Raw genomic sequence first — 27225 nt, forward strand, 5'->3', positions numbered from 1 at the left:
AGAGCCGGCACGGGACTCGATCTCACGAACCCATGAGATCATGACCTGAGCCGAAATCAAGAGTCAGATGCTTGACCAACTGAGCCCCCCAGGCGCCCCCTTTTATTACAATTTTAAACTGCAAGGGCAAAGGGCTAACGCTGTGGGGGCACGTGGCAGGGAGGAGGAGAGGAGAAACATACACAGGAAGGAGCGATATTTCTTTCTAGACAGTAAACGCCTGCCAAATAACCCCCAGAAACAATGCTCCAAAGGCGTCTGTGGGAAGCTGAGAGCTGCTCGTCCTCAAAGAGTTATTGGTTTTGTTCAAGCTTCATCTGAGTCTCGCTTAAAAAAAGAAAAAGATTTTGTTTCCCCTCTTGCGACGGTCTGCAGGGGAAAATCGAGCACAGCTGCCTCGTGTCATTTAGACGCTTCTGAATAAACTGACGTTGGCCGGGGTGGGCGCCTAGATGGGGACACATGACCCAGGCGACTCCCAGTGATCTCTGCGTGGATGACCCAGGGTGGGGGTTGTCCAGAAGGGATGTCCCCACCCCCACCCCCCCACCCCCCACCCCGGTCTGGTCCTTCCTGCCACTCAGCGACGTCCCAGGCCGCGCCCTCTGGGGTGGCCCGACTTTCGCACACACAGGATGTGCTCATATGCGCAAAGAGGGGTTGCACGCGGTCTGCGTGGGCAGACGGACCCGGGGGGGGGGGGGAGGGGGGGGCGGGGCGCGTTGCACAGGCCTCACCGGTTTCCTACACACAGCGTGTAAGCCTGGTGCAACCTCTCCGTCCCTCCGGACCTCTGGTGCTTCCGCAATAAAACGAGGAAGGAAACAAACAGGGCAGCGATCGCTTGGCTGATCAATACCCGGGAGCGCCCCGCATGTCCCAGCCTCCTTTGCTGTTGGATTGGCCACGTGACTGGTGTGGCCGATGGGTGTGAGCAGGGGTGGCGGATGTCCTCTGGCGGGCTGAGGTGGGTAAGCGTACGTCGTGCCCTCCCTGGAACTTTCCATCCCCTGTTTGTGGTGTGGCTGCCCACGGAAGGAGCCTGGGTCCCTGAGTCACTGCGTGGATGGGAGGCACGCCGGAGACACAGCTGCAAAATGTGACTTTGGGATTTCGAGGCGTTTGCGCCGGCGGCCGGTGTTAACCACCCAAACGAAGACAGTAGTACTCCTTTGAGAGTCGTTGAGATTAAAATGAAACAGGGAGGCAGAGCCTGTAAGGACCTTCGCAAAGTGCCTAGCACTTTTCGATCAATATTAAGCGTGCATACTAATTTATTTACAAAGCAAATCTTTATTGAGCTTTTGCCATGTGCCAAGCACGTGGACTCGTGGTAACAACCGCAGACACACAAAATTGTATTTCGGATTAGCACGGTGAAATCGAAAGGACTCGGTCGGTCACTCGTTCCTTCAGTGTGTGTGTGTGTGTGTGTGTGTGTGTGTGTGTGTGTGAGCCGAAGGGTGGGATGTGTGGTGAATGTCACTGAGTCTCTTAGGTCGCTCGCAGGCTGCTGCGGGATGCACATGAAGGCAAATAATTCGAACGCCAAGGGCCTTTTTCAGAGTGCCAGCCGCGTCCCCACTTCTGCTTGGGGGAATCAGGGAGGGCTTCCTGGAGGAGAGGACTTTGGCGTTTAGCCTTGAAGGTTGGCGCAAGAATCAGGTGAGAAGGCGCGTTTCAGGCAGAGGGACAGGTACATCATCGTGAGGTCTTGCGTCTAATGAGAGTGTTCTGGGGGCTGGAGTCCAGCCGGAACGATGCCCCCTCCCCGCCAAAGGTCCACGTCATGATCCCTGTAACCTGTCAATATGCTACCTGAAATGCTGAAAGGGACTTTCGGCAGCTGTGATTCAATTAAGGATTTTTGAGTTGGGGAGATTATCCTGGATTTTCCAGATGAGCCCGCGCTGATCACGTGAACTCTTCAAAGCAGAGAAGCTTTCTCGGTTGTAGTTGGAGGAGGTATGTCTGTCAGAGAGGAGAGTTGCAATGGGGCCGACTTTGCAGATGCTGGAAGGGAAGGCAGGAGACAAGGACTGCGCGCCTCCGGAGAAGCTCGAAAAGGCGAGGAAACAAGAGCCTTCCCTACAGCCTCTGCAAAGGAACGCAGCCCTCCCAACACTTGACTGTAGCCCGGTGGGACCCGTGTTGGAATTCTGACATACAGAATTGAAAGCAAGAGTTTTGTATTGTTCAAGCCATTTCGTTTGTGGTAATTTGTTACAGCAGCAATGGGCAATGAATACTGTGTCTGATGGAGAAGGTTAAGTTGCCCACACCGGACAGAAGGCGGGGCGGGGGGAGTTGCTTCTATTTGTTCTGTATGCGTGCTGGGGCTCCAGCTTCTGTGGGGTTCCCCGCTTTCTCACGTAATATTGATGTTCTTTCGGGACTGCTGATAGTTAATGTGAACTCTCTGTGCTAATTTTCTGAGAAAGAAAGAGCTGCCTTGTTTGTCTTCGTGAGTGTTGAGTTTTCCATAAACGGAATGTATGGTTCTTGTTTAATTAACGGACACTTAGGTCGTCGCTAGCCCTTTGTTCTTCAAAGCATGCTGCGGCAAGTTCTCTTGACCTTGTGTGATTTTGCACGCACGTGAGTAGGTCTGTAAGAGGAGTTCCAAGAAGTGAAATTGTTGGGTCACAGAGAATATGCGCCTTTGGGAGCTCTGCATTTTTAATAAATGTCTGAGGGCACGACGATTGGGGCAAGAACGGAAATTAGCATGGAGGTTGCTGAACGGAATTCAGATCGGGGCTCCGTAAACATCCCCGTGGCTGACGGTGGGGAGGCAGGGAGGCCAGGGGAGAGACTGAGGCACTGGACCTCAAGAGAGATGTGCATGTGAGTGTGTGTGTGTGTGTGTGTGTGTGTGAGAGAGAGAGAGAGAGAGAGCGAGAAGGAGGGGGGAAAGGAGGAGAAAGGGAATGTTTAGGACTGGCCTGGCATGATGTAAGTTGATTTTATTATTCATTTATTTTTTATCTGCTTGGGAAGCTCCTAGGACCTGAGACCCTGAGCCAGAGAGCCACGTGGGGCCGGGGTCCCTGGGACAAGTAAGGCCTGAATCCGAATCTCTCTTCTACCAGCTCACTTTGATCCTGCGCAGATAATGACCTTTGTGATGTGGGGGTGGGGTGGGTGGCAGGGAGGAATAAAGAGATGTGTCCCTGCAGCCTTTAAACGAGGTGTTTCCAGTGTTAGGCTGATTCTGAGAAAAGAAGAGAGCGCCTTCTGGCCTTTGTCGTGCCTCTGGCCTTCTGATTTCTTTTTTAATGTTTATCTACTTTTGAGAGAGAGACAGATCATGAGCAGGGGAGGGGCAGAGAGAGGGAGACACAGAATCCGAAGCAGGCTCCAGGCTCCGGGCTGTCAGCACAGGGCCCGACGCGGGGCTCGAACTCACGAGCCGCGAGATCATGACCTGAGCTGAAGTCGGACGCTTAACCGACTGAGCCACCCAGGCGCCCCTGACGCTTGTCTGACTTTTACGTTTATGTCAGGGTGTTACAGCCACTGTAACACCTCCGACTGTTTTCTTTTGGTTGTATGTTTCCATAGGTTTCTTACTCACTTTGATGTTTTTACTATGAATTCTCCATTCTTGAGTTAGTTTTGACTCTTCCCTGGGTGAGCTGGTTTCAATGTCATCCAGCTTGTTTGAGAACGGCTCACTGATACTCTACTCTCCAAGTACTTCATGGCTGAGAATGTCGGGCAGCTCCCTTGTCATTTATCCTCCTGAAGCCTGAACGCTGCGCCTGTGTTTCCCCCATTCCTCCTGAGGATGAGTCGAGTGCCAGCTCTTCTTGGATGGCCTGGTGGCCCCTTGAGCGTGGGGACACTGTTGGAGGATCAGAGAGTGCCATCATTTGCAATGAGGAACTTTGGGCAGCTGAGCAGAAGATTATCCCTCTTCCTTCCCGTGTTTGTGATATTTGTTACTCTAAAAATATCCGTGGCTGCTGTGTACAGTTACACAGGCTGTGCACTGTAGGACTCCAGGGAGTGTTATGCGTATAAACCACGGTGTGAATGGTGCTCCCAGTGTTGTTCAGGGTGGTGGCCCCGCAGGCTCTTGGCGTGGAAACGCAGGATTCTTTTATGCCAACGTTTCCCGCATTTTAGCTTTTCTCATATGACCTTTGTGAATTTGTTCTTAGCCACCTACCCTTGTTCCACTATGATTTTTTTTTCCTTTTCCTCTGTATTGGCTCACATCTTCCTTACATAAATGAATTCAAATGGGAAACTTTATATGACAATTGGAAATAGAAAACCAGCACAACTTGCCAAAAAAGGAAGAAATATATATACGTGCACGTGCATAAAACAACGCAATGCTATCAGATTTTAGCTGGATACTTTTGCCTTCTCTCTCTCTCTTTTTTAAAGTTTATTTATTTATTTTTGAGAGAGACAGCATGAGTGTGAGGGGGGTAGGGGCAGAGAGAGAGAGGGAGACACAGAATCCGAAGCAGGCTCCAGGCTCCGAGCCGTCAGCACAGAGCCCGACGCGGGGCTCGAACTCACGGACCGCGAGATCGTGACCTGAGCCGAAGTCGGACGCTTAACGGACCGAGCCACCCAGGCGCCCCACGGAGGGGCCTTTTCTATGGCTGGACTCTTCTTGGGTTGTATCGGACAGACGCCCGCTCCTTGGGCTCAAGTGGGTTTAGTGCCGCTCCCTGGAGTGGATCCTTCTTATAAGTTCTCTCTCTCCAACGTGATTAAAAGTGGGGCCTCTATAGGATAGTTACGGCACCCTGGGTGGAATCCTGGATCCATCACCACGTATTATCTTTGTGCCTCGGAAGGGGTCAGGTACGTAACCTCGCTGGGCCTCAGTGTCTTCATCTGATAAATGGGAACAAAAACAGTAGCTCCTTTGTGTGGTTTCGAGAAGTAGATAAGGAAGTGTGCCTCTGGAGACTGACGGCAGGGCGTGGCACATAGGAAGTGCTCAGTGAGTGTTTGCTTTCGTTATTTTCTGTCACCAGGCGCTGTGGGCTTCTCTGTCCTCCCTTACCTTCTGGATGGGAAGGCAGAGGACTCGGGTTCCAGCTTCGGCTCAGTATCTGACTCGTGACAGAACTCAGGCAACGCGTGAGCCCTCCCTGGGCCTCTGTTTCTACATCTGGAAACCGGGGGGGGCAGTGGGCTCCACCTTCTCACGCCCCCTCCTCCCTCTCTGGCTGAATTTGGGTAATCCTGTGCGGAGGGCAGAGAGGGAACCCCGGGTCGAGACGACCGTGGGCCGTGATCGCCGTGTCAGCCGCCGTGTGCTTTTAAATGTCTCTTTCAGAACGTGATTTTGTCCTGTCAAAACAGGACAGCTCATGGATTCCTGGTGGTAAAAAAAAAAAGGGGGGGGCAGTAATAACACCGAGGTATTAGGAAAAGCAGATTTGCTTTAACCAAATCCAACAGATGGGATGCCATAAAAAAAATCACGATCTCCTTAATTTATCAAGCTCCCTTGAAAGATGACGATGATAATTGTGAATTGTGAACACTTAACGGAGGGCTTGCCATGCGCCAGTGTCTCACACGTGTGGTCCCGTCGGGTCCCCAACTATGTGGCAGGCAACCGGTAGCCGCTGTAACAAATAAACGCAGAGATGCCTGTGGGTCAGCATAGTAGCAATTTCGTGTTTGCTCATGTAACATTTCAATACCAGGGGTTCCCGTGGATGGCGGCTCTCCTCCACCCAGTGATCGGGGCACCAGGAAATCTTCCTATTGTGGCTGCAAGCTCCCCAGGATCTTGGAGCCTTTTATATCGGGGCAGCAGAGGAGAGAGAAGACACATCCACTTTTTTATTTTGTATTCTCAGGTTAGTTCACATCCCGTGTCGTCTTTGGATCCGGGAGTAGAATTCAGTGACTCATCACTTACATATAACACCCAGCGCTCATCCCAACAAGGGCCCTCCTCAGTGCCCATCACCCACTTCCCCCACCCCCGTCAACCCTCAGTTTGTTCTCTGTGTTTAAGAAGTCTCTTATGGTTTGCCTCCCTCTCTCTTTTTATCTCATTTTTTCCTTCCCTTCCTCTATGATCATCTGTTAGGTTTCTCAGATTCCACATCCGAGCGAAATCATGTGAATATCTGGCTTTCTCTGGCGAATTTCGCTTAGCATAATATGCTCTAGTTCCCCGCGTGGTGGCAAAGGGCAAGATTTCATTCTTTTTGATTGCCGAGTAATACTCCATTGCATGTACAAACCACATCTTCTTAACCCATTCATCAGTCGATGGACATTTGGGCTCTTTCCATACTTTGGCCGTTGTCGATAGTGCTGCTGTGAACATCGGGGTGCATGTGCCCCTCTGAATCAGCATTTCTGTATCCTTTGGATAAATTTCTAATAGCGCAATTGCCGGGTCGTAGGGTAGCTCTGTTTTTAATTTTCTGAGGAGGCTCCACGCTGTTTTCCAGAGCGGCTGCACCAGTTTGCATTCCCACCAACAGTGCAGGAGGGTTCCTGTTTCTCCACATCCTCGCCAGCATCCGTTGTTCCCGGAGTTGTTAATTTTAGCCACTCTGACCGGTGTGAGGTGGTGTCTCAGTGTGGTTTTGATTTCTATTTCCCTGATGATGAGCGAGGTTGAGCATTTTTTCGTGTGTCTGTTGGCCATCTGGATATCTTCTTTGGAGAAGTGTCTATTCATGTCTTCTGCCCATTTCCTCACTGGATTCTTTGTGTTTCGGGTGGGGAGTTTGGTGAGTTCTCTATAGATTTTGGATACAAACCCTTTATCCGATAGGCCATTTGCAACTATCTTCTCCCCTTCTGTCAGTTGCCTTTTAATTTCGTTGATTGTTTCCTTTGCTGAAGGCACATCCACTTTTTTTTTTTTTTTTTTAATTTTTTAACGTTTATTCAGTTTTTTGACAGACAGAGGCAGAGCGTGAGTGGGGGAGGGGCAGAGAGAGAGGGAGACACAGAATCCGCAGCAGGCTCCGGGCTCCGAGCCGTCGGCACAGAGCCCGACGAGGGTTCTCGAACTCACGAGCCTTGAGATCATGACCTGAACTGAAGCCGGAAGCTTCACCGACCGAGCCACCCGGGCGCCCCAGGCACAGCCACTTGTTAAAGCCCTCTCCAGGAAGGGCCACACGCCTCTCACACTTTACAGGCAGAACCAGTCACAAGGCCCCACCAGAATGCAGGGGGTGCTGGGAAGTATTGTGCCTGGCTGGGCGGCCACTTCCCAGCAGTAACCCCACACTACGGAAGGAGGAGCACAACTTTTAGTGGATAAGCTAGCTGCTGCTGTCACACCTTATGTGGTCGCGGTGACAATCATACCCATTTTACGGATGAGGAAACCAAGACCCAGGGAGTGTGGGTTGGGTCACAGATCCTTTATCTCAGGGTTCTGTGAACGCAGAGCTCTGACACGTAGCCACTGCGGTATTCATTGCAGATAAGCATTGAGGTTTTCTGGCCGTAGAACTCCATAGAACAATTTTTTCCCCCTACGGTTTGCCCACGGTGCCTGAAATGCCCGAGCAAGGCTCACGTCTGGAGGCCGCGGTAAAGAGGTCATGATGCCAGGCAGGATTTTAGCCTCCGGTATTTTATCCACTTGGAGGAGTGATTATCCCCAGAAAGTTGACCCACGGTTTGGACTCCTGCCAGAAATCAAGGCATGGCACCATCTGTAAGAGATAAATAAATCAAAATATCATCAGCAGATAAGTGCGTATCATCTGCTGCCCTGTCAGTTGAACTGGCAGAGGCCTCCGGAGAATTCCGAGGAAGCGCTTGCCAAGACTCCGCTGCCACAGCCTGGAGAGCGAGAGAGAAGCTTCGCGCAGGATCTGCTGGCATTTTTCTTTATCCTCTGATTCCGGAGCTGAATTCCTTGAATCCAGCCAGCGAAGGTGTGTGAACTTTTGCCCTTGCCCCACGGTGAAAATGATTTCTCATCGGCCGCGGGTGCCGGGACCAGCTCTTCTCAGCCCTCCTCGCCAGTGGAAGGCGCCGACCGTAGAGGAAACGGCGCACGCGTCTCCACGAGGCCGGGCTTCACGGAGTCCGGGTCTCAGAACCAAACTCAGCACCAGCCACGTTTGGGTCCTGTTGGCTGGGCACCCGGGGACGGGCTCACTTCCTGGTGGCCGCTGACTTCTCCTACCGCGCGTGGAGTCCTCTTTGGAGGGCCTCTGGGAACCTCCCGTGCGGAAGGGTGGAGTTTTCTAGAACCTGCTTTTTCGGCTAAGAGGTGGTCGTGGCCAAATGGGGAGGCTCTGCCGAGCCGTCTCAGTTTGAATCCTGGCTCCACCCCTGGCTGTGTGAACTTAGACAAGATACTCAGGCTTCCCGGGCCTCAGTTTCTTCATCAGCGAAACGGGGATGGTAGTTTGTACAGAACTCTGGGCCGGGCCCAGAGTCCGTGCACGGTTTATGTCAGCAGATACTTGCTGGCCGGCTTTGTGAGGCCAGCGTGACTGCCCCTCTCTCGCCGGTCCCTCACCATGTCACCCAGGCTGATGCCTCTCCCTACCCCGCGCTCCACAGAAACCTCAGCACACCATCTGGTGGGGTATGGAATTAAGTCACGATCCTCAGACCCAGGAACCGGGGACCCAGCCAAGGACGCTGGTCTCCCCAGGCGCCCACCTCACTTGCTGCCCGTTTTCCGCTGCCTGCCGGATCTGGACTCCCGCGTGTTCGTGCCAAGGGCAGCTTGGCCGACCCTCAGTGCCCCACGTACCTTCTGCCAGCCTCGGGCACCTGCTTCTGGCCACGTCCCTGGATTCCACCTGTGCCCTGCCAGCTTTCCTCCACCTGCTCAGGGTGAGGTGGCACCATCACAGCCCCCCCCTGCTCCTGGCTCGGGAAGGCTTCCCGGGTCTCCTTGGGAAGAATGCAATGTGTCTCCGACCGGCGATCCAGGGAGGGAATCAAAACTCAAAAATAGCTCTCATTTACAGAGCCAGGCACAGGCCAGGCGTTTCGTGCGCGTTCCTGTATTGTTTAGCTTTTTGCCTGTGCAAGCCTAGAAGGCAGCTGCCTGATGGCTTCCATCCGGCAGGTGAGGAAGTTTAAGTCGCTCTCTGCGGTCACACGGCTAAGGAGAGGCAGAGGAGGGATTTGAACTCATGTCTCCCGAGCCCAGATACCTCCACTGGCCTGAAGAGCACCCCTTTGCAAGGAGGGAGGCCTGCAATCCGCGATGAATAACAGTGGGGGTGTGGATGGCCGCACACGAAGCTGGTCTTTCCCCGTTACCTCGTTTGGCCCTCAGACAACCCCGTGAGGTGGGAACGATCATCCTTTACCGGCAACCCCCCCCCCCCCCCCCGCCAAAATAAATAAATAAATAAAAGCTATCATTCCCCCGCAGACCCACAGCAGGCAGATGGCAGGGCTGGGATTTGAACTCAGGTCTGCGTGAAGTCAGAGCCCAGGCTTTTTCGCCCTGCCGGCCTCCACCGTCACACGCCAGCTTTTCTCCCTAGTAGACGGGACCCGGAGGAGGGACCTCGGGTTGGATTCCTGGCAGGAGGTGCGAGTCGTGAGCCAGAGCGGAGGCAGCTGTGACCTGGCCGGTTGCGTCCGGGGTGGATTCCTGGAAGCATCGTTTCTGCTGGGGACGTGTGCCAGGCGCTCTGGTTGGTGTGGGAGCGACGTGCCCGCTGACCTGTCTTTAGCTCAGCCGGGTCTCTGCAGACACTGGGTCAGAGGCAGTCAGCAGTGAGGGCAGGTCAGGGCCTCTTGGGTGTTACGTCTCGTTCCCACGCTGCAGAAAGCCACCAGCCCCACAAGGTGATGTCACAGAGTCTAGGAAGGAACGACCTTTCCTGTGTCTTTTTTTCTGAGCAAGGGAGCAAACCCTTCAAAAAGCCATGTAGACGCAACTTCTGGGATTTGTTTCAAGATAACCCTGTGCGGGGGCCGGGGCGGGGGGGGGGGGGGTTGGGGCGCTGCCACAGGCATAGAGATCCAAGACTGGCCGTGGAGTGACAGTTTCCAAGCTGCCGGGGGGCCATGGAGCTCCTTGCGCTAATCTCTCTGCTTTTGTAAAAGTTGGGACTTTCCCCCATAACGAAATAGTTAAAAAGGACATTTCAGAGACACTGTTGATTTGCCTGAGCGCGGAAATCTCGTCTGGCTGTGGAATGTTCTGTTCTGGACAACTCTGTCCCTTGCGTGGTGGAAAGAGCTTTGGAAAGACACACACCTGAGCCCCGATCTTGATTCTGACGCTTCCTGGCTGTGTAACCGTGGGTAGGTTGCTTTTCCTCATCTGTAAAATGCCGGTGGGTACTGACCTCGTCCAGTTGTGATGCGTGGCAAGTTCTTAGCGTGGTGCTTACTCTGGGCTCTCCTGGATCTTGGGCAACATGACGCGCCCTAGCTTCCACCTGCTGGTGGGGAGATCTGCCATTTACAGCCCCAGAAGGGACCGAACCAGAGGGGGCCCCTGCTGTGCCCGGGGTAGAGTGAGACGATATAATGGGAGACACTGTGATAAAATGCTGGAAATTCAGAGCAGGGAGACATGTCCTTGGGATGGGGCAGGTGGTCGGTGAGCAAGGCAGGCTTCTTGGCTGGGATGTAGGGTGGGCATTGAGTGGGATCCCCAAGGCTGGGGGATGGCTCAGACATGGAGAAATGGAAGGAGACAAGATGTTGAGACGGAGAGGCAGGAAAAGGGAAGGATGTAAATCGGAGCCCTAGGGCACAAAGCAGCAGAAGAGGAGGACAGGGGACAGGAAGTGTGACAGGGTCACGTCCAAGTGACCCTCAGGTGTCCACGCCTCCTGCATCATGGTGCATGTGACGCTGGGTATGGCTGCGCAACGGGGTCTCTTCCCTCGATAGTGAAGACGCCTCCTTTCTGTTTGCCTCTTCCGTCTTTGCTTGGCCCCGAGACACTCCAGCGCTCAGTTTCTGGTCTCACCTTTGCCCACCTGTAGGATTCTGCAGACTGGAACCCCCCACTTGGGGTAATTCTTGCTAAAGGCAGCTTACGAAGTGCTTTTCATTTATTCGTGTATCCACAGTCGTATCTGGAGCACCTGTTACTGTCCCAGGCTTTGGGGACACAGCCGTGAGTGAGACGTGGTCACAGGAGCTTTGGATTGTTGCAGAGCGTTGTCTGAGCGTTATTCAGAAGAGCTAGGGAATGCCCTTCTTTGGTGCAGGGATTTTGAATGGCTGATGTATACGCTTTAGTATAAGAACAGGAGATCTACAAGGGTGGGGGTTTATCTGTGGGTTCACTGCTGTGCCCCCGGTGCCTAGGACAGTGCCTGGCACGTAGGCGCCCAGTAATTGTTGGTTGAATACAATTGCGTGAATACAGAGCACTGATATTGGGAATCCAAGAGAAGAATGTTTTTAGGGCTCAAAACTAATTCAGACACCTCCCTAAATCACTGCTTGCTGTGATTTGGATTCCTAAGATTCAGAGAGAGAGAGAGAGAGAGAGAGAGTTAAGGAAGGGGGAGAGAGAGGGAGAGTGTTTTGCATTAATGCATTATTTCAAGGCTTGGAGCCTCCAGCCTGGTCCAGAATATGGTCAAGCCCACCGTCCATATGTATCTGCACCTGAGTAGCACCCACAGCAGAAAAGTCCATCATACATCCCGTAGAGGACACAGACAGTAAACAAATGCATCCACAAGATCATTTCAGAGAGTGATTGTGGTGATCGTAGACGTCTGTCTTCTGACCCCTCTGTGCCGGGGGAGACTGCCCTGTGCGGAGGGAACGGCCGGGACCCCCGCGCCCTCTGGGTTCTCCGTGGTTCTGGCCAGTGGGAGGTGCCGGTAGGAAATCCGAGGGTAGAGGAGAGAAAGGTTGGGGTATGTCCCCCTCTCTCCTGCCTCGCTCTCTCCCTGTTGAAGTTTTGACTGTGGCTTTGCTCCTCTAAAGCGTGGCTCTCAAAACGCAGCTCCCAGGGGGCACCTGGCTGGCTCAGATGGTTGGGCGTCCAACTTTGGCTCAGGTCATGATCTCGCCGTTCGTGAGTCCAAGCCCCGCCTTGGGCTCTGTGCTGACAGCTCGGGGCCTGGAGTCTGCTTCCGATTCTGTGTCTCCCTCTCTCTCTGCCCCTCCCCCGCTGGCGCTCTGTCTCTCAAAAATAAATAAACGTTAAAAAAAATTTTAATAAAAAAAAAAAAACAACCGCGGTTCCTAGACCAGCAGCATCAGCAGCGCCTGGGAACTTGTTAGAAATGCAGATTCTTGGGCCCCTGCCCAGATGTTTGCTTCAGGGTGGCTGGGCTCCTCGTGCCAACTCCTCCTGGGCGGCTTCCTCTTCCGCAAGCTCCTTTTCCTTGTCTGCCCCTCTGAGCGGGGAAGTGAGGGCTCTCCACAGTTCTAGCCCCTCACCCCATCCGCATTTCTGCGAACAGTCCCTTCACTCAGCTGTCTTCAGTGAGCCTTCCAGGGTGCCGTCTGTTTCCTGCCAGAGCCCCGACTTGGTCCAGATGGCCAGGAGGTCACTTCTGACGGGGCACACCCTCTCTAGGTTACCTGCCGGCTTGCCTCAGTCACTGCCAGCCGTTGAGATCTCATGAGTTGGCCACCCTTGCGTTGGGGCTGGGTACCAAGTCTCACCTGTTGGCCACCTGCCTCAGGGCAAGGTGCAGCGATGAGGACACCATACAGGATGTTCCCTTTGGAGGCTGTGGTGGGTATGAACACACGTTCTTGCTTCGTACAAGCAGGGAATCTCCCATGACTTTCTTTCACTAGCCTAACGGGACTGAGCTTTTCCAGGGAGAGATTCAGACCCCACATAAACTGAGACTCCCCGCCAGCCGCTGGGGCATGGGAAGTTTTCAGAACTTTTGGGAGAAACTTCTAGTTTCTTCCTGCCCCTCTTCTCCCCACGGCTGATGGTTTCCTGGACCCATGGGGGCTGTGGGATCCTCACTGGGGTGCAGATTTGGGTTAATCCTGTGACCCCTGACCTTGATTGATGTTCAGCTCTCCCAGATTGGTTTCCTGGAAGGCCCTGACATCTCCTTGGGGGGCCGTGGACGTTCTTCAGCGTGTGGATCCCCCCAATACTTTCCCCCTGCACAAATTCCTCCTTTCTGTCCCCTCTGTGAACTGGGGCAGCATTACCCCCCTGGTGGGCCTGTGGGAGCACAGTGGGTCTTCAGGGAACTCTCCTTCCTGGGGAGGAGAAACTCTCTTTCACCTTCTCGACTCTTAGTAGCTCACCGTGCGCCAAAGGGAATAGAATGGGAGGTAGTCGTTGGAGAAAGGGCTCTTCAAGGAGCAAGGATGAGGCAGTTCCCAGACAATGCCCATGAACTTGGGGGAAACAACGGACAATGCAGGGCCACACCCCGGACACGGACTCATAGGGGAACCTGTGCAGCCCTGCGGCTGCCCCTTGGTAGTGTGGACTCCTGCCCACTGAGCCACCTGGTGGGTGGCACCAACCTTTCGGATCCACCCTGTTACAGGCACTATAGACACAGTAGCTTTGGTGGTTTCCACTCTTTATTAGTCAGGAAACCGAGGCAGCAGGAGGTTGATGTTGAGTCACACAGTAAGTAAGTGATGGAGCCAGGCTGAACCCAGGCTGGTCTGGCTCTCGAGCCCCTGCTCTGAGCCCCACTCCTCGCCTCTACCCGCCACGATGGTGTCTGTGCATCCGTCTGGTCTCCTCTCCGTTAGACTGCAGAGGCCATGCCCCATGTGAGCTACGTGATGATGATGGTCATGATGACAGCCACCGTTTCCTAAGCACCCACTCTGTTCTAGGCATCGTGTCTGACCTCTGTGCCCCTGTCAAGTCTTTACAACAGCCTTATAGGCGCTGTACCCATTAGACAGTCAAGGAAATCAAGGCCCAGAAAGACTGGGGACTCGTGTGGCGGGACACGTCAGGGCCAGGATGTGAACCCAGCTCTGCTGATTCCAGAACCCAGACTCTTGGCCATTCTGCTATCCTGCCCTATCCCAAGCTGTTGCTTGAAGGAGCGTCCGTTGCGATAGCACGGGCCGTCACTAAGATGGCTGACTATGGTTCTTCTAATGTTGAAAATAGATTTTGTTTTAATTGGAGTGTAAGTTTCAGCCGAGCTACATGTGGGAATCCCCCAGGGAACTTGTAAAACCCCACTGAAGTTTAGGTCGCACACTGGTCAATTAAACCAGGGTCTCCGTGAGTGGGACTTGGGCTTCCCAGGGCTGAGAACCACTTAAATTGGATTACCTCTAGGATCCTTCCCAGCTTTCTTGTTCCACAGTTCACAGAAGATACACTGCCATCAGGTGGCAGTAACATGCCACAGCTCCGTGATCTAATTGACAAGCCTCAGTCTGAAGAGATGAAGTGTACTTATCGTTAGTTTTATGCCCCAATTAAATCCCTTAGTTAAACGTATCAACTTACTGATAATTGGCAAAGATGTTTTAAAAGCTACTTCTAACAGCGTTAAGGCGATATGGTACAGTTTGATATCTTTCTCACAAATGGTTAGCTAATTTTTATCATGGAGACCAAGGGTTTGGAGAAAAAACTTCCTTCCGTGTTTGGATTTCAGTTATTAGACTTGCTGACCATTGAAAGATCCAGTCTTCCTTATGTCATTACTATGATTTTTCCTTAACCTTCAGCATTGCCCTGCACAGGCAGTGTGGGCCAACTTTGGCCATCTCTGCTCAAACATCTTCTGTTCAGTATTGTCCACGTAAGCAGAAATAGAAGTGTGAGAGCCATTGTATTTGGCCTCTGGTGGATTTTCCTGGTCTGCACTCAGGTATGTTCTCAGGGGATTCCTTTCAGGATCCGATGGCTCTGCACAGTGGGAACGGCTAGCTGCAGTAGGGAATTCTGACAGACTGAGTTGGACTAGAGAGCTAGAAAGACTTTAAGGCATGGAGTTTACCTGCATCCTTACTGGTGTGGTCCTGAGCAAATCACTGAAAACCCAGAGCCTTGGTTTGCTTGGGGCACTCTCAGGGTCACCTCATTGCAGGTTATTCCAACAAACTAGGAATAGGAAGAGTATTCTCAGCGTGACAAAGATTATGAAAAACCTACAGCAAACATCATGCTTACTGGTACAAGAGCGAATGCTTTCCCCCGAAGATCAGGAGCAAGACAAGGACATTTGCTTTTGCCACTTCTTTTCAACATTACGCTGGAGGTTTTAGCCGGAGCAGTTAGGCAAGAAAAAGAAATAAAAGGCATTGAGATTGGAAAAGACGAAGTAAAACTATTTGTATTTGTGGATGGCATGATCTTGTATAGAGTAAATCCTAAGAATCCACTAAAAACTATTAGAATTTATAAACATATTCGGCAAGATTGCAAGGTACAAGGTCGATACACAGAAATTAATCTTATTTTTATACCCTAGAAGGGAACAATCTGAAAGTGAAATTAAGAAAACAATTCCATGTACAATAGCACCAAAAAGAATAAAATTCTTAGGAATAAATCTAACAAAAGAAGTGCAAAACTTATATGCGACAAACTACAGAACGTTATGGAAAGAAATTAAAGGAGATCTAAATAAATGGAAAGGCATCCCATTTTCATGGACTGGAAGACTTAATATTATTAAGGTGGCCATATTCCCCAAATTGATCTACAGATTCAGTGCAACCCATGTTAAAGTTTCAACTGGCTCTTTTCTCAGAAATTGACAAGTTGCTTCTAAAATTCACACGGAAATGCAAGAGGTTCAGAATAGCCAAAATCATCTTAAAAATGAAAAGCAAAGTTGGAGGGCTCACTCCATTTCAAAACTTACTATAAAGCTACAGTAATCAAAAACAGGGTGGTACCAGGAAGAAGGATAGACATATAGATCGATGGAATAGAATTGAGAGAACAAAATAAACCCTTCCATTCATAGCCAGTTAATTTTTTTTTTTATAAATTTTTTTTTCAACGTTTATTTATTTTTGGGACAGAGAGAGACAGAGCATGAATGGGGGAGGGGCAGAGAGAGAGGGAGACACAGAATCGGAAACAGGCTCCAGGCTCTGAGCCATCAGCCCAGAGCCTGACGCGGGGCTCGAACTCACGGACCGCGAGATCGTGACCATAGCCAGTTAATTTTTGACAAGAGTGTCGAGACAGTCCAATGGGGAAAGAATAGCCTTTCAAGTGGGGCCGGGCCAATAAGACGTCCACATAGAAAAGAATGGAGTCAGACACCTTTGTATACCGTACGCATAAGTCAATGTCCAATAGATGACCTAAAGGTAATGGTTAAAGTGATACAACTCTTGGAAGAAAGAAGACGAGTAAACCTTCATGGTGTTGGGCTAGGCAAAGCCTTCTCAGATATGACACAAAAGCACAAGCAACAAAAGATATATTGGACTTCACCAACATCAAAAGGCACCGTCGAGAAAGTAGAAAGATGGTTTGCCGAGTGGGACCAAATATTTGCAGTCAGATATCGGACGAGGTACTTGTATGTGGAATATATAAAGAACTCTTACAACTCAATAAAATGACAAAATAATCCAGTTAAAATGGGCAAAGGATCTGAATAAACATTTCTCCGAAGATGAGATGAAAATGGCCAATAAGCACGTGGAAAGATGCTCAACATCACTAGTTCTTAGGGACGTGCAAATCAAAACCACAAGGAGATAGTACTTTCCACCTGCAAGGATGCCTATCATCATAATAATAATAAAAATAAAAATGACACAATAACAAGTGTTGACGAAGATGTGGAGAAATTGGAACATTGCTCGTACATTGCTAGTAGGACTGTAAAATGTTGCTCCTCCTTTGGAAAACAGTCTAGTGGTTCCCCAAAAGGCTAAACATAGAGTTACCAGGATTTCCACCCCTACGTATATACCTAAGAGAAACAAAAACTTGCCCACACAAAATCTTGCCCATCAATGTTCATCCATCGCCAAAAAGCGGACACAAACCCAACGCCCGATAACCAATGAGTGGATAAATACGATGGGTTGTAGCCACACCGTGGAATATTATTCAACCACAAAAAAGGAACAAAGTAGTGATACACGCTACAACGTGGATGAACTTTGAAGACATCACGCGTTGAAAACAGCAAAGGAAGCCGGATACAAAAGGCCACATATTGTATGATTCCATTTATGTGAAATGTCCAGAAGAGGCAAATCTGTAGAGAAGGAAACTACATCAGTGGTTGCCCCGTGCTGGGAGGATTGGGGGAAAGGGGGATTGCTTGGTAATAGGTATAGAGTTTTTGGGGGGGGGTGATGAATATGTCCTAAAGTTGATTGTGGTGATGGTCACACAATCTTGCGAATATAGTAGGAATACACTAAAAACCTTTATTTTTTTATTTATTAAAATTTTTTTTAATGTTTATTTACTTTTGAGAGGGGGAAACAGAGGCATGAGCAGGGGAGGGGCAGAGAGAGAGGGAGACACAGAATCCGAAGCAGGCTTCAGGCTCCGAGCTCTCAGCATAGAGCCCGACATGGGGCTCGAACTCACGAGCCATGAGATCATGACCTGAGCTGAAGTCGGAGGTTTAACCGACTGAGCCACCCAGGCGCCCCCTAAAAACCTTTAAACTGTTACTTTAAACTGGTGAACGGGGGTGCCTGGGTGGCTCAGTCGGTTAAGCAGCCAACTCTTGGTTTTGGCTCAGGTCATGATCGGGCGGCCCATGAGTTCGAGCCCCACATCAGGCTCTGTGCTCACATTACAGAGCCTGCTTGGGATTCTCTCTCTTTCTCTCTCTCTCTCTCTTTCTCTCTCTCCCCCTACTCGCATGCCCTCACTCTCTCTCAAAAAAAAAAAAAAAAAAAAAATCAGAAGAAAAAGATAAACTTCTAGGTGACGAAAAATTTTAACATTTAATGTTAATGTGTTTGTCCTTAACCGATGCAATTGAAAAAATACAATTTTTAATTTAATTTAATTTCTTTATGTAGGAAGGAGCCCAACAGGCCAAAATGCCTGGGACCCACAAGGTCTGAACGTGGCCCTGGGTGGCGTCAGTGTGCATTTGACCACTAAAGGCTTCTCTCTCCAGATTTTGAGAAAACCATAGAACATTAAAGAAAGCGTGAAACAATTCATTCAGATCTGTCCATTCTGGCTTGCCACTGTTCTCTCTCTTTTTTTTTTTACCCTCACTTCCAGTTGTGGGCTGTCAACAAACATCTCTTTCCATGGGTTCTAATCTTGGTACCTCTGGCTCGCTATGTGGCCCCGGTTGTTCTCTCTGTGGCCCCGAGTCTTATTGTCTTCATCTGTGAAGGGAAGCGGGGCCCCAGAGCCTGAGGAAGGAAACGAGCACGACAGAACCACAAGAGTGCCGTCCAGCCACCTGTGGCCTCATGAATCTTTGGAAGGGGTGACGTCAATAAGGCAGGAATCCACTCCTTGGCTTGGCACTCAAGACCCTTTGTGATCTGGCCCCCGCCTTCCTTCTCAGCCTCACGTGCCAGCACACTCTTTATTTATATGGAGCGGGGAGGACGTTCAGGATCCCACAGGGACTTCCAGGGACCTTCTTGGAGAAGAATTCACAAGCGTCAAGCAGACACATGAGTTGAGAACGCCGGAAGCTTCCAGATCTTTTTTGCCCTCCAACCCACGTTAGTTCCATTTGGACACAAAAATCTGTATCCTTAAAATCCGTATCCAGTAAAATCCTTAAACCAGGGGTTACAAGCAGACCCTAAAGGTCAGCCAATCCAGCGCCCCCGGGGCCGGCTGGGCGGCCTCAGTGAGGCAGGGACGGGCAGGGACTGTGGCCGACTCCAAGGCTTGTCCGCTGTCTGAAGGGGGCAGCATCCGGCCCGTGTGATTGTGGCTGTGTGCCCTGGGGGCCCAGCACGGCCGGGGTTTCTGAGTCTTCGTCTGGGCTCGCAAGGCAACATTTTCCCTATGCTGGGATCCTGTGTGGGCCGCACAAAATGTGTCTGTGGGTGGGGGTCCAGCCTGCACCACCTTTGTGACCGAGGGGCTGGAGGCTGGGCCGTGTGTCCTCAGTGGTCAGCACAGTGCCCAGCATCGAGGAGGCCCCAGAAGAGACTGAAAATTTGCGGTTTCTTATAGGCATAAGGTTTGGGTGTAAGGTTTTCGCTCATTTGTTCATCCGTTGGTTTGTTCATCCATTCATATATTCTTTCAGCAAATATTTAGTTTATAATGCGCTCACTATGTACCAGACGCTGTGTTAGGTGACAGGGGCCCACCAGGAAGAGAGATGGGCAGACAGGGGAGGGAACCTCTGGCATATTGAATAGATTAGCTAGGAAAGGCCTCCCTGAGCAGGTAACATGTGGGGAATGTGGTAAAAAAGAGGAAAAGTAAACCATTCAGCTCTCTGAGGGGAAAAATGCTCCACGTAGAAGTGGCAGCCTGTGCAAAGGCCCTGAGGCGGGGAGGGAGGGTTCCCGGCACATTTCAAGATCAGCAAGGAGGTCGATGTGGCTGGAGGGGAGTGCGTGAGGGGGAAGCTCGTAGGAGACGAAGTCGGGGAGGTGATGGGGGGACAGATCGCACAGGGCCTGGTTGGCCGCACTGAGGACTCGGGTTCTGACCCTGAGTGAACTGGGAACCACGGGAGGCTTCTGAACGAAGGGACATGATCCGTCTGTGTGAATAAGGGCAGAAACAGAGAGACCCAAGCAAAGGCTGTTGCCATAATCTAGGTGGGCGATGGTGGCCGGAGCAGCGGAGAGGGTGAGAAGTGGTTGGATTCTAGATCTACCGCCAAGCCAGAGCCACAGACCAGATGTGGAGTTGTGAGAGCAAGAGAGAAGTCAAGGTTGACGCTGTGGTTTTGGCCCGAGCACGTGGGAGGCCGGAGTTGCCATTTCCTGCGCGGGGGGCGGGGGTGCACGAGGATGTGGGGCGCGCCCTCGTGGCGCTGACGACTTGTGGGCCATCCGTCCAAGAGTCACATGCAAGAGATAGAACTGTCGGGTGACCGGATGTCCCACAGGGGAAGGCCAAGGTGCCGTGAGAGCTTAGAACAAGGGAAAGTGTGTCCCCGGCAGGGGGGACGGCACGTGTGGAGGCCTCGTGGTGGAGGGAGCCTGAGGAGTGTCGGGGGCCGAGTTCAGGGGTCCCCGTGAAGGAACTTGGGCTTCGTTCTTCAGGAAGTCATCAGAGGGTTTTGAGCGGGAGAGAGAGGGGGGGGGAGAGTGTGTGTGTGTGTGTGTGTGTGTGTGTGCGTGTGTGTGCGTGTGTGTGAGATGTGATCGGAACTGTGCAGTGTGGAGGCCCAGGGAGCCCCGCGAGGGGTTGCCCTCATCCTGGTGGGTCTGGATGGGGTTGAGGCCATGGAGGGGGACTGAGGGCTCGGAGCAGGTGCCAGCGACTGGGCTGGATGGGTTGGATCAGGAGGTGAGAGCGGAGGCGGCCTCCCCGGGGCTGTTCAGCTGAGTTGGCAGCCAACATTCCTTGGGGACACTGACTTTCCGGGAATAAAGGTTAGAGACGCTCGGGTGCCACGCCCACTCGGCGACAGGGCTCAGGGAAGGGGAGAGGCGAAAGCCTGAAGCCCACGCTGCCTCTCACATTCTGAAAACCCTTCTTTTCTTTTCGAAGGTGAAACATGTCGCAGCTTCATTGACCTGGCCCCAGCATCGGAGAAGGGTAAGTGTGGCCCCCGCTCAGGTCTCAGGTGTGTGAGCCAAGTGCCCTGCAGAGACGCTTCCTGCCCAGGTGGCTTTCCAAAGCCCCATGAGAGCTTTTCCTGCCGCGCTCATGGGCGACGGCTCCCCAGAGGAGCCTGAATCCTGCAGCTCTGAGTTTCTTAAGCTGTTGGGACGGGGACAGAAGCAGGTGGGGGATCATCCTGTCCCCACCCCCCCCCCCCACCGCCGCACCACTCCCCTCTGCAAACGGGGTGGCCCTGAGAGTCATTACGCTTCCATCCTTCCAGGGCACAGCAGGACTTCGGGGAGGTAGGACGGGTGTGCAGAAGTTGGGGTCAGGCTAGACCGGTGTTGGGGGCACTGCCTTGAGCGCAGGATTTGACCTCGGGGGCAGGAAGCCAGATGCCCTGTGTCTGTCATCTCAACAGGCGTGGGGAGGCCCCAGTCACTGTGCAGAGATGACTCCCTGGTGTGTGGGGCCCACGAACAGAGATTCTGCCCCCCGGTGATGCTCTGGTAGGATGGTCAGGGGCTGGCCATCCTGTGGGGTGAGCACAGCAGTCAGGATTAAGTTTAGCCACAGGAATGGTGATCCACAGTAGCTGGCTTTAAAGGACAAATGTGGTTGCTTTTATAAAAGTTTGGAAGTAGGCAATCCAGGGAGGCTCTGCCCCACGAAGCTCTCAGGATCCGGAACCTTGCTGCCCTTCTCCATCATCTCTGTGCCTTTGTCCTCATGGTCTCAGATGGCGGCTGGTGCTCCAGCGGTCACACCTGCCTTCTGGGAAGCCACTTAGAAGGGCGCAAAGGAGGAAGGGCAAAGCTTGCTGGTCAATTCCAAGGTTTCTAGAAGCTGCCCGCAGCACCTGCTCATGTGTCCTTGGCCAGAACATGATCCCAGGGCCAGACTCAGCTGCAAAGGAAGCTGGGAAATGAGATCGCTATCCCGGCAACCATGTGCTCAGCGAAGTCAGGGGTTTTGTTATTATGGAAGAGCAGGAGAGTGGATGCTGGACGGTTCGCTGCCGAAGGGACGTAGGGGTGCGGCCACCTCCCCACCCCTGCCCAAGGAGGACGGCTGCCAGGAGAGGGGAGGTGTGCAGGTGTCTTCAAGACAGCCTAGAGATGAGGAGAGGGCTCTGGTTCTGGGAGTCAGGGTGGGGAAACTGAGGCAGAAGTCCAGTGCTAGAAACTGTCCCAACAAGGGGGATCTCGGTGTGCCTGTCCGGGGCTTGCGGCCACTCGTGCCTCTTGCTGGTGGGGCTGGTGGCCCTGCAGCGTCCGGAGGTTCGGGGACTGGAGGGTCCGTCTCTGACCCATCCCTGCTGATGGCAGAGAGGGAGTGGGTGAGGGGGAACTATGTCACGGAGGCTGCTAATGTTCCTGTCTCACAGACACCGTCCCCTTGAAGACCTTCAACCAAGTGGCAGCTCATGAGACAGGGACTCTCAGGCCCAGGAAGAGGCCCAGACGCCCCCGCCCAGCAGCCTTTTGGCAGGGGGCACTTCCTCCTCCATGTCCTCCTTGGCTTTCCCAGCGACTGTGCCCTATGTGGCCGCTACTCGTGGCCACCCCTGAAGTTCTGAGCTGAGCAACCGGGCCCCAGCTTCTAAACCGAGGTCAGGAGGGGCACCTGGGTGGTTCAGCCGGTTAAGCCTCCAATAAGCCTCAGGTCATAATCTCTCGATTGGTGGGATCGAACCCCACGTCGGGCTCTGCGCTGACACCATGAACCCTGTCATGCTGTCTCTCTCTCTTTCTCCCTCTCTCTCTGCCCCCCCCTCCCCGCTTGTGCTCTCCCTCTCTTTCAAATAAGTAAACTTAACCAAAAAAAGTTGAAACTGAGGTCCAGAAGCGCCAGGAATACTACTGGGTAATACGGGGCGGACGTTCACCGAGCGGTGCTTCCCAGGCGTTAACCAAGAAGCCTCCCCGCAACCTTGGGGGGCGCTGACAGACTCGCCCCACTTGACGGGTGAGGAATCGGAGCCTTAGAGGCATGAAGCCGCCTACGTCTCGCATCTCGCGTGGGGCAGAGCCCACGCTTCGGGCCCCCCTGTGCTGTGGCATCTTGCGAGCCCGGCCCCGGGGGGGCGGCCCTAGAGAACGCCCAGCCAGTGATCCCCCCGAGGCCTGGGAGCTCCGGGCTCAACTGTGCTCCGCATCTGGCTTCCGGGAAGCGCGGCCCGCGTGCGCGCACGTAAGCGTGCGTGTGCGTGTGCGATCAGGTGCTCCCGTGAGTATTGCACACGTGTGTCTCCTGTGTGGACACGCACGCGCGCCGGTGGCTGAGCGTGTGCGTGTGAAAGGGCATGCGCTTGTGTGTCTAAGGGTGTGTGCACGCGTGGGCACGTGTGGAGTGCATACACGCGTGTGTCCATGTGAGCATGTGCATATGAGCATACACGGGTATGTGTGTGCACGTGTGAGTGTCCGTGTGAGCATGTGCATATGTATGTCTAAGCGTGAGCACGTGTGTGTGCACGCGTGAGCATGTGTGGAGCGCATACACATGTGTGTCCATGTGCATATGCGTGTCCAAGTGTGAACACGCACGTGTGTGCACGTGTGAGCGTGTGAGTACATACATGTGTGTGTGTGAACACACACACGTGTCCAAGTGGGAGCATGCACGGATGTGTGTGTGCACGTGTGAGTGTCCATGTGAGCATGTGCATATGTGTGTCTAAGTGTGAGCATGCATGAGTGTGTGCACATGTGAGCATGTGTGGAGTGTGCACACATGTGTGTGCATGGAAGCATGTGCATATGCGTGTCCAAGTGTGACCATGCACGTGTGTGTGTGTGTGTGTGTGCCTGTGTGAGCATTGTGGAGCGGGTACACGTGCGTGCGTGTCCGCTTCCGGCGGCGGGCGGGTCGGGTCGTTCACGCCTCCTCCTGGAAGCAGTCGACCTTTGTTCCTGCTTCTTTTACGAGGACCGAGGGCCCCGGGGAGATTGTATCTTTGTGTTTTCCCGGCCTCGTGATTTTCCCTTCAGGGCTTGGCGGCCACGTCAAGGACCTTCTGGCGGCGCATATAAAAATGTTTATAAGGAGGCTGAGTGGGCTGGCTTTGCCGCCAAGCTGCAGAACGATTTTCGCGCCCTCCCGGCCTCTCAGGCGTGTCAGCTGTCCCCTCAGATCGGCGGGGTTTGTCGCGCAGCTGCTGTGCCCTCTCCCCGAGCCCCCCCCCCCTCAGCCTGGCCCCCCTCCCCGCCCCCCCCCCCCCCCCCCGAGAGCCCTGCGGGAACGTGACGCTCACGGGTCCGTCCCTGTGCCCACCTCCCACGGTGACTGTCCGTGTCACGGATGAGGTCCCCGAGCTGCGGAGACGGAGCGCTGGGTCGGGGCCACGCGGGGAGTCCGGGGCGGGTGTTGGAGCCCGGGTGTGTTCTCGCCCCCAAGCACACGCGTCTCCTGGCTTCTTGTCCCCGCGCCCGCCCCCTCTGGGACTTCCCTTCTGGCCTGCCGGATTCGGTAATGACCACGACGCTCACACGGACTGGCTTTCACTACCACGTGCCAGGCAGTGTTCTGAGAACGTTACACGCAGGGACTCGTTCTAACCCTCATTTTACAGGTGAGGAAACGGAGGCATAGAGAGTGAATCGACTCGCCCAAGGTCATACAGTTAGGACGCTGGGTTTGAACCTGAGCCCTTTGGCTCTTAAGTGCGCCAGGCCTTCCAAGACTCTGCGAGCGAGTGAGTGAATGTGTGTGTGTGTGTGTGTGTGTGGTCAAGGCTCGGTGTGTGTATGCGTGAGCAGGTACCGCTGTGAGAGCGTGTGCACGGGTGTCTCACGGGTGTGCTTTCATGCTGGTGGGTGAGCGCGTGTGAGGATGGGGGTATGTAAATGTGTGCATAGGTGAGACTGTGCACGTGCATAGAGGCATGGGGTGTGTTCGTGTGTGAGCATGCACGGATGTGTGTGCACGTGTGTGTGCATGGATGTGCGCGCATGTGCACAGGCACATGGGTGTGTGTGCATGTGTGCACATGCATGTGCGTAGATGCACGGTGTGTGGGTATGTGTGAGCGTGCATGGATGTGCATAGCTGCACAGCATGTGTTTATGTGTGAGCGTGCGTGGATGTGTGTGCACACGTGTGTGCAGGTGCATAGATGCATGGTGTGTGAGCGTGCATGGATGTGCATAGCTGCACAGCATGTGTTTATGTGTGAGCGTGCGTGGATGTGTGTGCACACGTGTGTGCAGGTGCATAGATGCATGGTGTGTGAGCGTGCATGGATGCGTGTGCACATGTACATCAATGTATGGATGTTGTGTGCACGTGTGCATAGATGCACAGTGTGTGTCCACGTGTGAATGTGCACGCATGCATGGATATGTGTGTATATGCGCAGGGATGCATACGTGTTTGCATGCATGTGTGAACGTGGGTGTGTACTGGGTAATACTCCCCGCTCCTCCTGCACCAAGACCTCTGAGCCAAGTTCAGGGTGTCCTCAGACTAGGTCTCCCCTTCTTTTCTTGACCTCCTTCCGCCTGGCAAACCATAGTCACACTTTCCAGGCCCTTCACGAATGGCACCCCCTCTTTGCCATTTTCTCCAGTACCCTCTGGTCCCTTGCTTCCCGACCCTGTCCCCTGGAAAATTATTTGTCTGTCATCAGTATTTTTAGCATGACGTGCGTTTTTCTCAGTTTGTGCCTGACCATTTTAGTTTTGTGCTTCACATGGGAAATATCTTTTTGTTTTATACTAGCCTAAGCCACATCCATTTTTCATCTGGATTCCTGCCACAGTCTCTTAACTGCTTACCTCCTTCCATGTTTGCCCCCTGATTCACTTGTGCCAGAATGATTTTTTTAACGCGTAAGTCAGCTCATGCGAGTCCCTGTTTAAAACCCGCCCCTGGCTTCTGTCACACTCAGAGAAAAAGCACACGTTCGCATCACAGCCTGTAAGGTGTGTGGGGTCTGGCCCCGTACCTCTGGGGCTCGTCTCCTGCGCTCTCCCCTCCCCTGCCGTCACCACACTCCAGCACCCCCGGATCCTTACTGTTCCTTGAGTCAGCCAAACTAGTGTGTGCCTCAGGACCTTTGCACTTGTCATTCCCTGCTCCCAGAACACTGTTCGCTCAGCTCTCTGCACAGCTGGTACCTCCTCGTCATTCAGGGTTCGGTTTGAATGTCCCAGCTTCAGGGAAGCCTTTGCATCACTTATCACTGCCTGCAGTGTATTCAGTGCTCGCCTGATTAACACGGTCAGCCCCGCGAGGGCAGGGATTTTGTCTCCTTTGTGACTCATTGTGTCCCCACTGCCCAGGAGGGAAGCCTGGCGCTGACAGGTGCTTCACAAAACCTGTTGAATGAATGAAAAATCAGCATTGATTTTAACAGTATATACTCTTGGTATGAAAATTATAAGAATTCTTTTTTAAAAAAGTTTCAAGGTTTATTTATTTATTTTTATGTTTATCTTTGAGAGAGAGAGAGAGGAAGAGAGAGAGAGAGAGAGAGAGGGAGAGAGAGCAGGGGAGGGACAGAGAGAGTGGGAGACACAGAATCCAAAGCAGGTTCCAGGCTCCAAGGTGTCAGCGCAGAGTTGGACGTGGGGCTCGAACTCAGAAACCATGAAATCATGCCACATCCACCATCGTGCTGGATAGCAAGCCGCCCTGGAGCGCAGGGGCATTCGGCATTTACTTTTTGCTCCCATGGTTGGGGTTATCTTGGTTCCAGGTTGTGGTCTGGGCTCACGTCTGTTCCACGTGTGTTCCTTCTGGGGGCCGGGTAGAGGGGACAGAAACGCAAGGCGCCTAACCGCACAAAAACGTTTTCGAGTTTTGCTGGTATCGTATCTGCCAACATCCCATTGGCTAAAGCAAGTCACACGGCCACTGCCAACATCAGCGAGGCAAGAAATACGCTACCCACGTGGGGACCTCCGGGCCTGACCCCAGCCTCGGGGATGGTTGTGTTGGAATTGGCTCAGCCAGATTTCTGGGCGTGTGTGTGTGTGTGTGTGTGTGTGTGAGACTCATTGATTTGCAGGTCAAAGTCTCCCCCGGTCGTTGTCACCCCAAAGTGACTTATGTATTTCTCCAAAAGGGACCCACATGTTCGGGTGGGTTTCCTTGCCGGGTGCCAACTGAACAGCCTCTGCCTGCCAGTCATTTGCACACACGCCCTTCCATGTGACCAACATTTCCTGAGCACCCACTACGTGGCAAGCTCTAGGCTAAGCTCTGGCGGTGTAGACACGAATGAGGCAAAAAAGTCTCTGCCCTACGGGTGGGGAGAGGGCTAAAAATGGTTAGCAGACTTCGGGGAGGGGCTCCGACAGAGGCTAAAGAATCCACCCTCCACTGGAAAAGGCAGGAGGAATAATGTTCTGCCGCCTCAGATCCCTGCAGAGAGCCCGGGAAGATGTTGGGGTTCTCCTCCCTTTACCTAATTAACGGTATTCCCCGGTAAGGATTTGTCCCAAGTCACCTGTCACGGTGTCATGTGGGGAATGCCCCCGGTTCCTACACCCCAGTTGGCAGCTGTCCCTCACAGGTCGATGGGCTGTCACTGCGAATGAATGAAGGACCACACGGAGCCTCCCGTGACCCATAGTTGCCATCAAGCCTGCACCCTTCAGCTCCTATCTGCTTTTCCTCAGTCCCCATCAGCACAC

At 52.9% G+C, this 27225-nt stretch overlaps 1 protein-coding gene across 7 annotated transcripts in view; it reads left to right on the top strand.

The window, feature by feature from the left end:
* GSG1L (GSG1 like) overlaps positions 1-27225 on the top strand; it is a 203993-nt gene that overhangs the window by 51688 nt on the left and 125080 nt on the right. For all 7 annotated transcript variants that reach the window (XM_045460202.1, XM_045460204.1, XM_045460196.1 and 4 more), the window contains exon 2: positions 20528-20575. In XM_045460202.1, the coding sequence (XP_045316158.1) occupies positions 20528-20575 (48 nt within the window). The remainder of the gene's footprint in view (positions 1-20527; positions 20576-27225) is intronic.

This window comes from Leopardus geoffroyi, chromosome E3 (genome assembly GCF_018350155.1).
Source record: "Leopardus geoffroyi isolate Oge1 chromosome E3, O.geoffroyi_Oge1_pat1.0, whole genome shotgun sequence".
NCBI lineage: Eukaryota > Metazoa > Chordata > Mammalia > Carnivora > Felidae > Leopardus > Leopardus geoffroyi.